At 40.2% G+C, this 19,048-nt stretch overlaps 1 protein-coding gene across 1 annotated transcript; it reads left to right on the forward strand.

The window, feature by feature from the left end:
- The first annotated feature begins 371 nt into the window (after positions 1-371).
- On the forward strand, positions 372-3,078 carry LOC116376968 (protein phosphatase 1 regulatory subunit 3C-B). The gene is made up of 2 exons (XM_031838483.1): positions 372-550; positions 940-3,078. The coding sequence occupies exons 1-2, from the start codon at positions 537-539 to the stop codon at positions 1,943-1,945; spliced, it is 1,020 nt and encodes a 339-aa protein (XP_031694343.1). The 5' UTR covers positions 372-536; the 3' UTR covers positions 1,946-3,078.
- The last annotated feature ends 15,970 nt before the right edge of the window (positions 3,079-19,048 follow it).

The following is a 19,048-nucleotide window of genomic DNA, read 5'->3' on the forward strand; positions in this document are numbered from 1 at the left end:
TCAGGAACTAGGGCAATCATATTTTTCATGCATCACACTTTGCCTTCAGCAAAGTCACTGGGACAGAAATAATCCTGCTGTGAAATGGAGAATCCCAGTCATGAGGTGTGTATGCAGCGCTCTATAGTGAAGGTCATCTCCTACACCAGCAGGGGTCCATCATGTTTCTCAAATAGCAGCTGAGGCAACAACCTGAGGCATCCCAACTATGAGGCCCATGCAAGCAACACTCCCCTATCAGCTGGCCAGCATCCAGGCCAAGTTTGGGCTGATTGGTTGGCGAGGAATTCCACAACCCTTTCATTGGCTGTTTGAAGTACCATATGACAGCATATGCAAATTGTCTCTATGTGGCAGTTGAAATCCCTGAGTGCGGAGCACAACCCCCACACTCTGAGGCAGAAAGAGCAAGACTGAGGCGGAAGAAAAGGAGGCGTGACGGCAGTATGACATTTTAAGGAATGCTGCTACCAGTCAAAGGGACAGAAAACTTTTAAAAGTGCCTTTCTTTTTGGAACTGTTTATTTCTTTATTCCATGAGTGCTGCAAGGTAAGGATCTGTAAGCGCTTGGTTTTGGTTTTGCAAAGTGACGCACGTCATGCTGAAAAATAATGATGATGATGATGATTGAACGTCTTTAAAAGTTTTTTGTGTGCATTATTTAGATCCCAAGTCTAGTTTAGATTTAATAAGCATATTATAAAGAAGCATTATTTGTAAAATGGGGACTTTTCACAGAAACAGAAATTGCAAAGTTTGGGGATTTTGCTGATTGCAGAAGTGACAAGTTACATCAAACCAGAACTTTTTTTGAAGTCAGAAAAGTAAAGCCACTGTTCTAATCCTTCCCCCTTTGTCTTTCTTTATCTCTCAACTTACCAACTCTCTCCCTACCTCCCACACCATCTCCCCTCTTCTCTTCCCCCTCCCTCCCTCAGTTTGCTCAGGTCTTTCAGTCCATCAGCAATGCCTGGTCCAGTAATGCCTATGGACATGGCTATGAGATTCTACATCAGCCACTCTCCGCCTCCTCTCCGAGGTTTCCTCAGCTCCTACGAGGAGCTTCAGAGGACCAAGAACCGGGTCAACCAGCAGCACTACAAACCATTGCGGCCATGTCTCAGCAACCTGCAGAAAGCTGAGGATGATGGCAGCTGCGTGGGCTGGAACAACAGCAAGGCCGGCAAGAAGAAGGTGGTTTTCGCAGACACGAAGGGCATGTCACTCACTGCCATCCATGTCTTCTCCAAGTTCGACGATGAGCCATATCAAAACAAGAGTTGTAGGGGAATCAGCGAGGAGCTGCAATTTGACATGGCAGACCTGGAAACAGCCACAATGGATCTTAAGATCAGCTTAATGCGCAACCTGGCACTGGACTTTAAACAGCCCTCAGCCGACTACTTGGATTTCCGAAACCGCCTGATTCAGAACTCAGTCTGTTTGGAGAACTGCTCGCTGCAGGAGCGCTCGTTGACCGGCACCATCAAGGTCCGGAACAAGGGGTTTGAGAAGTCGGTGCAGTTGCGCGCCACATTCGACTCGTGGGTCAGCTTCACTGACGTTGAATGCACCTTCATGAACAACATCTACAGCTGCCAGGATACTGACACCTTTGCATTTGTCCTGGAGCTGCCTCTCCACATCCCACTACAGAATCGCGTCGAGTTCTGCATCAGTTTCAAATCCCAGGGTCAGACCTTCTGGGACAATAACGACGGCAAGAACTACGTTCTCAAGCATGGTAGCTGTAACGGAGAGGACTTGAACACTCACATGCCCCCAACTTCTGTTGAGCAGAGGAAGGCATCAGAGCACAAACACGGGGGTGTGAAGGTACTGGAGATGGAATTTGATCAGTTTGGTAGCCCACGGATGTCCAGCGGACTCTTTCCTGGCTGGCAGAGCTGGGGCCAGATTGGTAACGCCGTGCCTTATTGGTGAAAACGTCAGAATGTTTGATGAAATGTCATTGGAAACCAGCTGTGCATAGACTGGTTCTCAGCCAGGACTAAGCTGAAGCAAACAACCTCTGCTTTTTTTAGCAGCGGAAGTGTACAAACCAGTCAGAAACCTGTAATGTACTTAACTGACCTGCTTCCTGTTGTAACATGATCATTAGGCCCGAGAGACCTAATGAAATGTGGTTGGAGGACAAAAAAATGGGAAAAGAATTATCATTTTTCACATACTGCTCTTTTGTAAAATATTAATGTGCCTTCTCAGAGTGCCTGCCCACTAAAATACAGACAATTTGTACAGCCCACTACAAATGTTGAGCCCCTTCTGAGGGCCTGATGTAATGGTTAAATATGCACTGATTGCGATGTCCCTCTCAATGTGATGTCTGAAACTGAAGATGTGGAAATGGAGCTGATTAAGTCCTTCATATTGAAGGGAAAGTACGGAGTGCATGGCAATACAATGCTTCTCTAAATAAACACAATTGATTCATTTCTAATGAAAAATGGACACTAAACCTTTTCACTTTCAAACGAAGGAATAATAAAATATGATTCAGAAGGCCTTCATTTTTAAATGTTGAGTCATGCAACCCTTTCTTTCCCTCTATGTAAATAGTACTTGTCTGATGAAAAATGTTTGGAAGATGTAAGTTTGAGGTTTCTGGTGGAACTGAGTTGCTATCAACAGATGTGTCAGAAGAGAGACTGCACGTGATTGGTTGTCTCGAACAAGGAAGACGTTTGGAAATTTTGGTGGTTCAAGTATGTCAAGAAAAGAGATGATTGAAGAAGATTGTATCTATTTGCCTGTTTTAAGAAGTGCAATTCTGTGATGAGTGTACAGTATGTGTGGTTGGAAGTAGGATATCTATTTTTACTCAACATGAAGAAAAGTCTTCGCCCCAGCATTTTGTTTCACTTGAAGGTGTGTGTGATGTATTTCCCTTGCAGAAATAAATTTTTATATTTAAAAATAATTCATGACTTCGACCCTTTTGTTATGAATGTTTTGGAAGTTTTTGCTCAGTATGATGATCAAGACAAAACTTCCAGGTGTTTTAATGGAAGTGCTTAATGTGTAATAACGTTTATTATACACATGTAATAATGATTGAGAAATAAAAGTCAAAAGGATAATTTTCTTAATTTTTTTCTCTATTTCCATCAGCTCTTTACACATTTTTTTATTATTTATAATTTTTTTTTTTTACTTTCACAATGCCTTCCCAATGTGCACGTAATGAACAAATAAAAGTACAATTAGTGCTCCACACATCAAACAAATACATCCAGTACAACTATTCAAAACACAACAGATTTTTTAGAGCTGGGACTCATGTAATCAAACCTGTTAGAGGTTTATTACATAAGTGATGTTTGTAAACATATAGGAACAAACTATATATAAACTATAGTCTTGTCTTTACAAACATTTGAGTTACATCAATACTATACGCACCTAATCAGAGGGTGCAGCCTTTATTTACCTGAGCAACGGCGTAAAGCAACCCTTAACAAGACATTAAGTCTTGCATGTGTATGAATCTCTCTTAATTTTGTGTCCTGCACACACAATCTACCTTATGCGTTTAGAATTTCTGACTTGCCAAATTTCCCTTCATTTGCAGGACCCTGAAATGAATCATTAAACCTCAAAGTCATGGGCTCCATAGTGGAAAATAGACTTTAACAGATATAACATTGCAAAGCCCTCTGTTTGTTGTATATTTGGAATAAAATGAAAGCAGAAAAAAGGCTGAATTGCTTGCAGCAGTCTCTTCCCTCTGACTCTTTTCAATTGTTCATGCCGCTGTCTATGGATTCAAAGTCAGCAGGAAGAATGCTCACTCCCTTCCTTTGGCATGCACAAAGGAAAGGCCTCAGGCTGGACCAGGATGACCCTCTTAAGCTTGAAAATCCCTGCTTTATTAGTTTGTAACTCTTTAACCTCAGGCTTTGCTTTCTGGGTATTTATTTTAACATAAATGGCAAAACTCTAAGTAGTTAAGAATACCATGACATGCCATTTTCATCACTCATAGTGGTATTTTACCCAGTTACCATGTCAATGGTAGTAGGAACTGATCTACAGACTTGTAAGGTCGATGCAGATGTATCTATAATATACAATATATACTTGACGTTTTGAGGATTCATTTCAGTTTTGATTATGTTTCTAAATAAATCATTGCTGTGTAAAGCATACTGTGGATGCATTACTTATTTTTTGATTTGTAACAGTTTGTTGGATCTTCAGAGGTGAGTCAGACCTCAAGTTATCACTGTAGGGTTGATTATGGAAGATGGAAAAGCTGATTCAATATCAACTTCAAAAGGCAGCTTTATCGTGAACTGGACTCTGCACCTGGTGCCTGATACATTCCTTTAATACCTGCAATTTCCCAATGAATCACTGTAACCATCCACATTGTCTCCAACCCTCCATCTATTTTTTATTCCCTTTGCATCCGTATGTTGTAGCATTCACTTTCTTTCTCATTTCCCTTTCCCTGTTTTGTTTTCCTGTTTACATTCCTTGAGTGAATTAAAAAGTAGTTTTACCAATGATGCTAATCTGCTTAGACAAGGCCAGCTAGTGGTTCATTTCCAGCAAGAGGTGACTGCCATGTTTGAATGGTTTCCCAAAAATGTTAAGAAGATAAACTGTTTAGACTGAAGACTTAACAACACAGTTTGTTTAGTTTAACTGTCCTCCAGGCGAGTTACTTGTGAAACTAATGGGAAGAAAAAGTATAACAAAAATATAACAAGTCTACTGAGGAAATTAGTGGCAATAAATGGTATTGTAAGTTATCTGACTTCGATATGTAACAAATAGCCCAATAACCTGTAGGCGTGTGTCTCACACAGCAGATAATCTTCTTAATTACAGTATTTGTAAGGATACGGCCTCCCTTTAGTTCCTTGCCAAGGTGTCTGTGTTACAACAGCAGTAATGGAGCCTGAGGCACTGAGGCATCCCTCATAGACAGAGTTGTCTGATAGCTGGGTCAATTGGGCTGCTGTAGCATTTTTGCAATACTTGCAAACAGCCAATACATTGACGTCAGTCTAAGAGAAATATTAAATATTATTGGTGAAGTCTCAAAATTAATGTTGTAATATATTATTGATGTGAAATACACACAGAGGGGTGAATTCACAAAAGGATTGCGCATCAATGCCCCGCCCTGTCTCTGATTCACAAAAGACTCAGGAATGATCACACACATCCACACACACACAAATTTGCCATTTGGGCCGTGTTGGGCAATATAGGCCGTATAGAATTCACCTTTTGCAGGTGCTTTGAGAATGACACATCTTTTTTTTTTGTGTGTCTCATTTGCACAGGTTTAGTAGACGCAAAAGCCGCACGGTAATTTTGTAAAATTCAACCCAGACAATCTTTAGGAGTACAATAGCCATCTTAACTCTGGCTGAACAAACAGATTGACACAGGAGAGATTAAAAAGGTATTTATACATAATTGGTGTTGTGTTTGGTAACATGGAGGGAAGACAAGCCTCAGCAGAGACATTACGTGCAGGTTGGCATGAACACACCCCGCCAAACTGGTCGGATGTTCCCTCCAACAAAAACAAATACAACCAACTCCTCTTTGAAAACAAAGGAAAAGAAGACTAGGTGACCAGGTTGATGTTGTGTAAATGTACCTGTTTGCTTTGACAGGAGATTACATAATAAGCTTCACCCTTCTGTTGGTCTAATTTGACCAATTATAAAGTTTTATTTCTGAAAAATACATTTGATTTAATCTGATTTTCATAAAGTTTCATGACTTCTTCAACACAGAGTATCTCAACACACACAATTTACTTTTGATCATTTCCATTAAGTTTTTGGTGTTTTATTTAACTTTTGCTATTAGAAATGAGTGGGTGAGACTACAATTAGTGAATAATATTGGGTTTGCCCATTCATCAGACGGACACACACAAGAACACACAAGAACACACACACACACACACACACACAAGAACACACACACACACACACACACAATGACTAAATGATAAACTATTAATGTGAGACTTGATCATATCGTAGATCATGACATTGGTGAGGGGGAGAGAGGCCAGGGAACTGACAGTGAAGATGCATCATAGGAAGTTATGACGTAATGATGAAAACAACACAGATTATGAACCAGACTAATATTATTTATTTATTTCTACCAAAAAATTAGCTGTAAGAGCACAAATCATATAAAGCAAATAGGAGTTCAGTTGATAAAAACATCTAACACAACATTAGGTGATAATATATGTGTTATTGTGGATTTATAATCAGCTATATTGGGGCAATTATTTAGCATCACAGTATTTTTTAACATGAAACAAATACAACAGGTCAACATTTGTACTTTATAACAAGTACATAAATGTGTGTGTGTCCCCGTGATTTTGGACTTCACAAGGCCAAATTAACTGAATGTTTGTCCTTTTTGACACTGGGTGTGTGTGTGTGTAGGTGTGCGTGTGTGTAAGTGTGCGCGTGTGTGTGTGTGTGTGTAAAGTGTGTGCATGTTGTCTCAGTTGAAAGGTCATATGGACAGCACTTTCCCTGGCACGTGACCAGAGAGATAAGCAATCAGTCGGGACAGAAGGTATTATTTTAGAGTGTGTTTATGTGTGCCAGTGGGTTTGATTGATTGTCCTGTATTCATCCTGAGGGTTCATCAGGTGTCAAACCTGGAAGCCTTTTCGTATTTGGTGTTCAATAAATGGAAGTACTTTCAAATGGTGGATGTTCTGATATAAAGTTTCCATTATTCTGTCTAGAAATGTTGGTGCATAATTTCTGAAAATCAATTTTCTAATGGTAAAGCAGCACACAAACAAATTCTGTTCACCTCCATTGTATTGGAATTCAACAGAAAACTTATTGAACACAAAAAAAAGATGCAGCCTTTCAAAGTGCAACAAGAAACCAAGGAAAGGATCTGAGAGTTGTTGCAATTTATATTTCCCTCTTGCTTTCTGTCTTTGACACAGCCTGCAGTTTTGTTATTGTGTTATTTTGGCCTGGAGTAACTTAGACACTGATAACCTCTGCTCACACGTGTATGAACTCCAACACATCTCCACGTGCTTTAATACATGTGAATACAAACCAACGCAAACAAGCACAGATACATGACTGAACAGAGAATATCATTTAAAGAATGAATGAAGGTAGCAATATGTTTTCCTGCTCTGCTTTTCAACGTTCACGCATGATTTAATTATATTCATTTTATTCTGAATGACAGTGGACGAGGCTCTGATCGTTTCTCTCCACAGTTGTGTGCAACTCCACGGTTTTCAAGTTAAAACAACGAGGTAGTTATGTAACAATAAGCAAAACATGGAGAAAAAGTCCAACTTTTATGATTCCAGCAATTCACGCATCTCTTTTTGATATCTGTAAAATCTGTAAAAGTTTTTAAAAGTGTAATTTTACAGGAAATTTGTACCTTCTTGTATAAAAAGTAAATGTTGCATTTAGTCTAATCTAAGTACATACAAAAGGAGTGGACCCAGGCAGAAGAACCTCCAAGATAAATTATCCTAAACTTACAGTTAACTCCCAAAATGAAGTGACACTGATAAAACGAAGAGTGGGATTTTAATACTAATTGGACAAAGAGGGGTAGGTAATTGGACGGTCTTCTTTCAAAGCATGATCTCAACACTTCAGGTGTTGCTGCCACAAATCTATTTGAGAATATGTTTTACACAACCCGTTGGAAATACAGGAGGCACAAGGAGCTTCACTTTACTGCCGCTGCTAGATCTATATGTTGTTCATACATAAAATACAAAATATAGATTTGTCCAGGAGAGAGTCCACCAGCAGAGATGTTTTTAGAATTTTAAAGATGATTTTTTTTAAAGGCTCACAGGTTTGAGGACAAGTCTCTCTTAGCACAAGCGTTCTGTTCTGTCGTGAGAAGGAGGAGTGTAACGGTGGTTAACCAGGATGGGAATAGCTGCCGACTCGCTTTCTGCAACAGACTGTCTGTCTGACTAGCTGGAAGAGGGCCATGAACGAGACATGTAGGCATGCAAGAAGGCATGCGAGCCAGAAATACACACACATGCACTCGAAAAAACTATAATTAGCATTAAGACCTGACTCATGACTCATGTTATTCAGAGCATGATTATGTTCCCTCAGATCAGTTCCTCTGCTGGTACCATGCCATTAGTCCATCATTCAGAAACCCCAATAATCCCAAAATGGTCCCAGTGAACTGAAAGACCAAACTGCCATTGTTGCTCAGGCCCATTGGTCCAACAATAGAACAAACAGAAGCACATGGCTTATTAGAAAGGTCAGTAGAGTGCAGATCTCCACCAAGTGTTTCCACAACGACCACTGCTGTAATGTTTGATTGAATGATGTTTGTTCGAATAAATACAACCCACAACTGGCTAACCCATGTCGAGACTACGAGTGTCAGCTTGTCAGGAGATCGCTGACACAAGATTGATGAATGTTCACAGTGATTTGAATGGAAATAAGTGTTGAATCTCTCTGTCTAAAAGATCTCCTAAGTGTTAGGATCCCTGTCTGCTCCTAGTTTGTGCTCCTCTGTTTTTCCCCCTGTCTGTTTTGTTATTGTGGGCCATGTGCTTATGTTTTGTTTTTGTGTCAGCCTACAGCTTCCACCCCCGTGTTCCGCCCACTTCACGCCTCTCTCTTTAGGCTCAGCTGTGGCTCATTCCAGTGATCGCCGCTGGCTGACTTAAATACCTTGGCGTTTCACCGGCGCGTCGTCAGTCCGTCCGGTTACCAGTCTGGTCACGTAAGTCTGAACACCCATTTCAGTGAAGATCGTTACCTTTTTGTTTTCTGTTCCTTCAGTTTTGAGTGCGGTCCAGCTTCCCTCCCGACTCCGGTGGAGATTATAGGAGTGACTTTAATTTGCTGGACAGTTAGTCTTTGTTTTTTGTTTGTTCTTTCTGTGACTCCTCCTGCACAGTTAAATAAAGTCTTGGCTGGAGTAAACCTGCTGTGTGCGTGCGTTTGGGTCCACTAACTACACTACCACATAACACTAAGTTGTAATTGGTGAGGTCTTAATAGAGAGCTTCAGTCTCCAATGAAATAGAAATACTCATTGAAAAGTGTGTATACACTGGTGAACTCTTTAAAATCCTGTGAGACAAATGACAAAGCAAAAACACTTCTGTACACAACCAACCATGCACAAATACAGTAGAGTCTCTATGGTTTTCAAGTGGGACTTAAAAAAACCAGTAATCACCAACAAAGACCTTCTTATTGCTTCCATTGCTTGCTTGGTCACAGAACCTGCATGAGTTTTTTCTGTGGCTGAACTTCACATATCAGGACCTGTAGGGAAATGCCTCAAATCTTTGAAATCTTTAGCTTTTGAGAGACTCATGCACAATTTGGAGTTGGCAGACAGGCAGAGGTCATGAAACAGGTTTCAGGGCGGGATCTTATGGCACATTAGCAGGGCTGTTTGTGGTCTTGGCCGCTACATCAAATTTGGGTACAAAGTGCTGTTTCAGGTACCAGATTAGCTCCACAGAACTAAATGTTCTGCAGCAGACAAGAACATATTTTAAAGTGGCATTGAGAACATGGCCCATGTCAGAGTGCTGGGAGTTTCTGAATGGGAACTTTCCTGGCTCAGTAACTGAAGTATATCACACATGATAGAAGTGCTCTCTATGTGGTTCTGGCTTTAACAAGGACCAGAGGAAACCTCACACCTTTCCTTTGCCAAAATAACTCTGCTTGCTACTGCAAGTGTGAGTATAGTGTCATGCGTTTATGTCTCACCCCCTTTTATCAACCTATCACATCTGATACAAACCTTTAAGCTCAGTCTATTTGTGCACAAGATGAAAGCAGACTGGATGACTCTTGCCCAGCAGCAAGCTGCTCCTCTAAGAGCTTCTTTATAAAATTCCAGTTACATAATACAGTAAAAAGACTGTTTAATGGCATATTATGTCTAATAAAGCTCCAAGACCTGATGTCAGCCAGTCAGCAGCACTCTATTTAATGGAATAAACAGGCTGCCTGGGAGACATATGCCTACTGCTGGGCCTGCAAAGGTAGAAAAGAAAAAGATGGAACATAAATAGAAATGTGCATAGTGTTTATTCATAAACTTCCCTGTTTACTGCATGAGTCTGAGTTGTACATGTTTGTTACTATGCACTTTTATTCAAGTCCAAAAGCTCATATTGCTCCATCGTGCTAAGTTGATGCATCGTTGTTAAACCTTGTTTGGATATAAACTAGAATTATTGAGTCGTCAGCAACACCAAAGATTTGCTGAAACAGCTTTGGGGTTGTCATTATGCCACTCGTTTCCCGCTGCTAATCTGAGCACCAAGATACTAATGGAGAGGAAGAATAATGAAAACTGTATTATTTTGGTTTCTGTATATAGCCTACCGACCACTTTCTGGGGTTGTTTTTGGAGTAATGTCTACCTGATCAGAGAATGAGGTTGCTCTACCTCTAAGACAAGAGCTTAAGAGTTGAGTTCACAAAGAGTTGATACAGCCATGCAGACCGGGCATGCTTTTAGTGCATGTTTGTGCATGTGGGCTGGTTATAGATCCCGGCTACTGCCTTGCTCTGCTCTCACGCGGCGGTTGCAGCTGATAACGCCATCCCAACCGACAGCGTCCTCATGGAAGCGTAGCGTGCACCCTACGGTCCACCCTCAGGTAAACACTGTCCGCTCTGTCAGGACTTTCGCCGTTGTTTGCATTGTTATACCTGTTAGCACCACATCGCCTTCGACATGTGGAGAGCCAAACAAAATGCTCCCAATCTCAGATCAATAGAGGGATCAGGAGGTTGAGGTTTTTTCTTCATCCTTCCATTGTCCAGTTGTTGCTTGTATGCAGCCTTGTTTGATGTTAAACACTGGGAGCTGTGAAAACTGCTCGGTTTATAAGGTCATAAGCATGTTTTACCATATACAGAATTGTAGTTGTGTGTGTTTACGTTTGTGTCATTTGAGCAGTTTGTGCATCAGTGTGTGTATTTGTGTCTGTGCGATGATACTGGCTCAGCATTGTAGGTTAAACAGCATAGAAACATTGTATCTCCTGAACTCAAAAAACATAAGATCACATTCCTCTGACACAGAAATTTGTCCCAGCCACACCGCACCTCCTATTTCAACAACCTATTAGTATTTTTCCATGTTGAAGTCCAGTTACTACACATCATCTAAACTTTACATTAACTCCAGACTTTACTTCAAAAGCAGGATATCGTACGTGGATTCTCTTTGTCAAGCAAATGTTAAGTATCTTTAAACGTTAACTATTTAAAACATAGTAACCAAAGACTGAGAATAGAAGCTTGATAATCGGACTGAACTTCAGTCTGACATTGTGTTTTGGTGGTTAACCAATCAATATTCACTGACATATTGTGTATTCCATCAATGTGATTTTCAGATGACACAAATTCTGTGGAAGTGGTTGATAGGAGCAATTACCTTGTTGTTTATGTCCATTAAATACATATGTTTGTGAAAGAGTTGTTATTTCTGTTGGTCTACTGACAAAAACCGGTGTAGTTGTATCTCATCCACTCATTTCTGGTCTGAATGGATGCTGGCTCTGCTACTAAACGACTACATCCCTATTGTTAACCTTGTACAGCTCTGGTTTGGTCGACTATCTCTAGAACTGGGGAAAGAGCCATGAACCAGCACATCAGACCTATGAAATCACTGAACAGATTGAAGGTATAGGCAGTGATTCAGAGGTCTGGAACCAGAATGAAGATAAACATTTGAAAGTATAAAAACTGTGCTATTCTTTGGTTCGTAGTCAGCAGGCTTCACATCTAACCCATTCAATACAGTCAGGACTTAAAGGCCTTTTAAAGACCTATAAGAATCACAATTGTTTCAGCAACAAGACAATCCAACCTGAAAGCAGTCGCTGCTGTAAATATTGAAATACAAAGACAGCAACAGCTGCAGCTTTAACTTTACATTTGGAATGAGTTAAGCTGCAAATGTCTGCACTCACCATTGAGCCCCACTGAAGGAGTCATGACCCTGAGATATCTTTTTGTGTCTTATTGTTCAGAGGATGAGTCCTGATACCCTTGGTGAACCTCTGACTTTTCCCCTTGGGCCACCGTGAGGTTGACATTTGGCTTTTTGTGAAATATATCAGCAATTATTGGATGGATTGTCATGATATTTTATATCGATATCTATGGTGCCCAAACAGTCCTAACAACGTTGTTGAGCTCCTGGCTTTTCCTCTGGAACCATCATCAAGTTATTTTCAACTTGTCCAATACTTTGGTTTATGACCAAATACCTGCACAACTAACGTTCCTATCCACCAGTGTCAGAGGCAGAGGGGCACTGACCAAGCCTCGGCATTTGTTGAGTTAAGAACAGGTTGATGAACATGGTAAACATTATACCTGTTTAACATCAGCATCTAGTTCAGACTCTTAGGCCTTGTTCAGAGTGTCAGCTCAAATTCTTTTTTTGGCATGCCCAGATTGTATCCAGAATAACTTTAGAAATTCTGGACATCAAAAAAACACATGAAATGTGATTTTTGCAAATTAGATCCAAACCACATTTGGCGGTGGTTTGAAATGCAATTCCAATAGGATCTCTACAGATGCTCAGCACAGACAATCAGATTTCAAAGTGTGGAAGTACTGAGCAGAATCCATGCTGCCAGCAGAGCGCTACGGAGGACAACATGGAAGAAAACAAACTCAGTTCTGCACTCAAACTTGACAGTGCGATTGTTTTAAAGCACAAATGCTTCAGCGTAGAAAAGCCCCATCACCAGTGAAGCTACGTATACGCGTACATAGTTAGTTACCAAAGGAAACCCATGCAGATAGATAGGGTAGTGATGTCTGGACAAACAAATCTGATCCCTTGCAAATAGTCTTTCTCAAGGATCTGATTTTAGAAACCATTAGAGTTTTCCTGCAGTCGAAACATAGCCTTAGTCTTGTCAGCAGTTCGAGATGATAAGAGCTAAATTGATGGTCAACAGGTCGTCGATAAGCAAAGCTTAGGAGATAACGTAGCTCAGAGAGAAAATGGGTGGAGATGTTGAGATAATGATAATTTTCCCTACAGTTACTTCTCTAAATCATAGCTAACTAGAGTTCAAAGTTCAAGGTACAAGGTAAAACTGATAAGAGACTAAAGTTCCTGAGAGTGAGAAATGCTCCCATTGAATTTAAAAGGTAAATAACCAAGTATATGAAGTCATATACAGTGAGTGCAGTTTTAAAGGTTCTGCTACTACTAGTATTTTAAATTTGAGAAAGTGTTGGTCTTGTAGAGAAACAAGTCTAAAAGCTGTCGAAAAAAATGGATTTACCCGTTAGGCAGACCAGTAATTGTAAATGCACATACATTTTCTTTTTACAAAGGTAATCTGCATTACATAGTTAGTGCTCATTTCATGTAATCAATAAAACCATGTTTATCAGGTCTGTTTCTGAACTGTGAAATGCTCTGATAAGCTTGCGGTGACTCCTTCCTGTATTGCACCTATTGCTATAAGTAATCATGAATGTGTTTAAATGCCAAACATTTTAGAGATCTAATAAAAAGTAACCGGCAGCAGCAGTGAACATCCTGCACATCCTCAGGTGTGGACAGCATAACATTATTGTCAGCATAATGGACGTCTTCTCCTGAACATGTCAGTCAGCTGGGGTCACGTTTATGAATGAAGAGCAGCTATTCCTGTAGAGCGGTGGCAGCTGATGGGGGTTGCCGCAGAAGTGTGCAGCTGTAACGCGATGCCATGGCAGTGCAGCCACGCAGGGTCCATGGGGTGACAGCGTGATGAGCTGGAGAGGGGGAGGGAATTGTATAGGAGAGTAGTAAAGGCTGAGGTGAGTCGAGGATGGGGGAGGGAATTTAAGGAGAGTTGGACAGGAGAGAGAGATGGTAAGGCACTAAAGAGCCTTTCAGAGTCCTGACCTCAACTCTTGTTCAATTCCAGTCAATGTCTAGACACACAGGTCCCATCATTTTCTATGTAGAGTATCGTGTACGTACAGCAGGAGTTCACAGTTTGTCACAGACTGGTTCTCATTAAGAATTAAGAACCCTTTATTAATTATCCAATTTTGTCCAAAGGACCCATTAGAGAAGATTATTATGATAATTAATGACATTTAAAACTTTTTGGGGGTTGAATACAAGACAGTGAAAAAGCATAAAATGTGTTCCACATGCCTTTCCTGCATGACAAAAGTACTGATCTGTAATAAAAGACTATGTGCCATCAGAGATAAATAAGCATCCATTAGCAACAGTAATGCAAGAGCACAGAGGGTAGCGGCGTCTTTTTCTTTTTTTTCTGAGAGAGAATTTAATGGGTTGTTGTTGTGTCTGCTGTCAGAGAAATGTGACGAGGAGAGTATGAAAAGAATCGGCATCCACATGAGTCTTTCTGAATAGACAAAGGGACAAAGAGAGCAGAAGCCTCTTCAAACCCCACTCAGACACACACACACACACAACCTCCCCTAACAAGCTATAAAATGTTGCATCCACACACGTAAACACACACGCATAAATTAACTCTACGTACTCTCATGAATGCAAACAAGCACACATACACACATGAGGGGTGAGCAGTTGTCTCTTGTGATCTTTACTTCCACCTCACAAACATAGGAACACGTGCACACACACACACACACACACACACACAGGCAATACGCATGTCATTCATTTAATCACTCAACATTTTTCTGCTGTCTATTTGGAGCACAGAAAGAAAATCACAGATTCAGAGGTCAAATGGGTCACAGTGAAGGAACGGGGAGATCCAATGTCGCTTTGACTTTGTACTGAGCTAAAGAGGCTGCTGACCTGTTACAGTTGACCCTCTAATGTAATAATCAGCATCTGCTAAATTAAACTTCCGACATATTGCAACCAGGACACATGAAGGATTGTTAAAAAATTGCATGCAGATTTAACTAATTGTTGAACGTGGATAGAGGGCAATTACTTCATTGTGGGTTCTGTTCACCAAGCGCGGCAGGTGCAGAATGAGGTTGACTTGATTAAGCGGTGATGAAAGTCACACGACACGGTGCTGACACACAAGTCTCGGGCAAAAAGTAACAGGAAGCGTCGCTGCAGTGAGGGAGAAACAAAACTATTTAAATCAGTTTCAGCAAACATAATAGATTTAATCTATTTGAGATCTTAATTAATATTATTGCTTCCAGTTACCACAGACACATTTTAATCTGGTTGGCATTATCGTATTATTTAGGTCTTTGGCAAGATCGAGTACAAACTGAAAATTATACGGAGACAAACCAAAAATATACAACTTGCCATGTATTTTTATCAAATTTATAGATTTCAAGGTTACAAAGGTGATTAATAAATCCATTAAGCACCTAACATGATAATAATAATGGCCATTGGGACTATGGGTCATATTAACTTTGCAACAACGCAAGTCTTAAGCATGGCAATATTTATCAGAGCTGCAGATATGTTGACATTTTGTGCATTTCTTTCACAAAAAAGAGTTGCATTTTGTTCTCAAACTGTGTTTGTCTTTCCAAATAAATGTGGTGACCATATTTTACATGTTCCATTCAATCATGTAACACATGCTTCCATGTAGTTATACTGGATGCATTTACTGGCGAGAATTCAGCCAGTTCAAACTGGTTGACATGGGATATGGATGGAGGCTTTGACAGAACATGTGAGCTGGAATTAGGCCATAGGGTAAAGGTCAAACATTGTATATAACAGAGAGGGGGGAGGTAAAGGGAGATTGGGTGACAACGAGCTGCAGGGAAGAAGAGAGTGTCAGAGCGGTGAAAGAAGATTGGAAATGGTGCAAAAAGCGGAAAAAAAGCAGACGTGGGTAAAAGAAAAGATGAAATAGGTTGAACAAAGGCAAAAGACAAGAAAAGTATGTCAGGGAAATTGTAGATAAAGAAGTGAGAGGAAAGAGAAAAGTTTGGATTGAGAAAGGTATAGAGTGAAAGAGCTGAAGCCAAGTTCCAGTTGACCCTGAATCAGAGGCGAGAGAGAGAGAGAGAGAGAGAGAGAGAGAGAGAGAGAGGGTCAACAGCAGGCTAACCTGATCCTATAACTTCATCAGACTCTTTAGAACACACTCCTAATCCACTGGCCATTACACACCATATTTAGGACACACAGAAGACGTGTTCTACAGTACTGATTACTGTCAATTCAGTAGGTCAAGAATCAGTCTGTTATGTAAGAAATTCAGAGTATCCATAGTTTCACAACAGAGACACACACACACACACACACTCCCAGGGTGTGACTCCAGTTTACTCAACTCACAGTCAGACTGACCGGAGGATGATAAAACCATCTTCACTTTTTAAAGTCACATCACAGTCATTACTAATACAGTGACTTCCTGTCATCACAATAAACTAATTATTGTATAGTTCAGTCCAGTCATTTCAAAGATATCCTCTTTGGGTTTAGTACTGTTTTCTGTCTTCAACAGTAAAAAAACAGATGCACATATGGTTTAAACATGATATTTAATGTGAAAGCATTTGCTATACAACAAACATGTATGTTTTCTTATGTCTTCACCTCTTACCAGAAGCACCATTCCTAAAGAGCAAAGAACACGATCTACTTTAAAGTATACTAGTCTAATTACTGCTGGTGATCTTCTGCGGATCACAGATTCAAAGTAAAATCATGGACTTTAAATGGGAAATTCATGTTTTAATACCCAAAGGAAGTGCAGACCCAGCCTAGGCAGTTTGTGTGTATGTATGCTGCACTGCTGCCAAGAATATTGGTTTGTATCAAGTTCTCACCTGATTTGACTGAGTCACGTCCTCCTTGTCTGCCTACAGTAATACAACCCGATATTGCACAAGTTTGTTTGGGTAATGCAATGTTAAACTGGCAGATAAAGGGTGGAGACAACAGTGTTGCACAGCATCAAGATAAAAGAGAGAGAGAGAGAGAGCACGTACACACTTTGCTTTGTAATTACAAAACCGAGAAAACTCAAAGACATCGTCCTTGTATTGTGGAAATCTAGAAACCAGTTTGACCATGCGGGAAGTCCAGTAAAGTCCCTCCCTTGTTGACTGTGGCAAAAACGCAGTAAACAAGAGAAAGAAAATGAGTATGATGGTGACAGCCTTACGGTTCTGACCTCAAACAACTGTTGCTTTCCGGGTCGAGAATTATGGAGGCTGAGTCAAGTTTCGTGCAAACTCAGGAGGTTCATTTCGCTAGGGTTCTTTGTGGGTATCATATAAACATAAATAGGACTATATAATACTAATATAATACTGCTCAGGAATTCTATCTACCTCCCCTCTTCATGCATACATTCTCCTTTCTCAATACACTGTTCAGCTTAGGAAGTAATTCTAAAACACTGCAGCTGCTTTAGAGAATAGAAGAAGTGATGTAAAGTATACAAGCCTGTGAATGAGCTAAACCATAGATAACACAAGTATGGCCCATCACACTAATGAGAGACTACGTATGAGGCCATGGGATTCTGTGTGTGCAGGGGTCTATTTTAGCTCGCAGCATGTCTCAGAATTTGCCTGTAAAAGGTTGAGGTGATATTGACTGTCAGAGAGAGACGTCTCTAGGGAAAGCTAACGTCTGCACATCCAACAAGGCATGTAGTACATATAGATACACACTGAACTGGAACCTGTTGTCCAGTTTAAGTAACAATTTATGATCAAACTGACTGAGATATTAAAGGGGGAAAAGCATTAATCAGGTATGTCTTGTGTAGTAGTTATAATGTGGGTTTTATTTTTTTTCTCAATTAGGCCTGGTGTCCAAGGTATCAAGTAAACAAATCAAATTGAATGAAAACTCCTGGTCTCTAAATGAACTCATAGGTTTCAGTATAACATAATTACGAAATTTAGGAAATGGAGAGAATTTGCAATATTTTGTTCTCTTAAATGACGAGGTAAGATCTGGTGAAGAGTAGTGATGCAAGTTTTCTTGTCTTCTTTTCTTCTGCCATGTAGTCCCACTGTGTAGGACAACAAAGGAACACTTTTAAAAGATTCATGCAAGACCCTTAATTAAGTCCCTCAGGTAAGGAGAAACTAAGCCTAAAGTTTCAAACTAAAGGAGAAAACTTAAGATGTACGATGCAACACGCCCCAGGTTTTAGCATTTTCTCATTAGTATTAGGGACTAGATGTTATATGATGGTCCTCGCAAGTATAGAAGTACAAAAGTGTGTGTCTTTACTTTGAGCACTGTGCTACAGGTCACCTCAGAGTGCTGCCATTCTGTCAGCTGATGGAGGAAGGAAATAAATACGCATTACTAGCATAACAATGAAGAACATGGGGGGACACCAAGTCTCTGTTGGATCTGAACAGATGGACTGACCTTGTAAATCTACACCACTCGGCGTGTGTGAGCTGCTTTTCTTCTGGTTCATTCCATCTAAATGGCTTTCCATTGTACCTTTTTATCCTGCGTTATGTGCTGGATCAGTTTAGGCTTTTGATATTCATCGCTGCATTTTTAATATATATTTGAGTCAAGTCCAAGACTGGATGCTTATTATCTTTCCTACATGCATAGCAATGTGAATATGAAGCAAACAAAGCAATACAAAGTAAATAGGTTATATAGGTCTGTCTCAGGTGTACAGACTTCTACCTGCTGTTCCTTTTTCGTGCAAGAGCAGCAGCTAAAGTGCGTAAGGGCTTGTTGAAGTTGAATATAGATCGGAGAGTGTGGTGGTTAATAAATATGCTCTCAGCCATTCACATCTTTAGAGTCATCACTCTGAAATATCGGATTCAATCACTGTAGTACGATTACAACAAACAAAAATTAGGAATTGGCTTCTCTGGAAAATCGGATTGTTCATATTCTAAGAAATCAAAAGTCATGATGTTATTGGATGATGCAGTTTGATGAAACCAAATCTCTTGTTGTAAAGTGTTATTGCGTTACAGCAACAGTGTTTGCACTATAATGCATTTAAATAATAAAACATGAAAATATTGCATATTTTTGCCCTGCTGT

Source organism: Anarrhichthys ocellatus, unplaced genomic scaffold (assembly GCF_004355925.1).
Source record: "Anarrhichthys ocellatus isolate YVR2014 unplaced genomic scaffold, GSC_Weel_1.0 scaffold3, whole genome shotgun sequence".
Lineage (NCBI taxonomy): Eukaryota > Metazoa > Chordata > Actinopteri > Perciformes > Anarhichadidae > Anarrhichthys > Anarrhichthys ocellatus.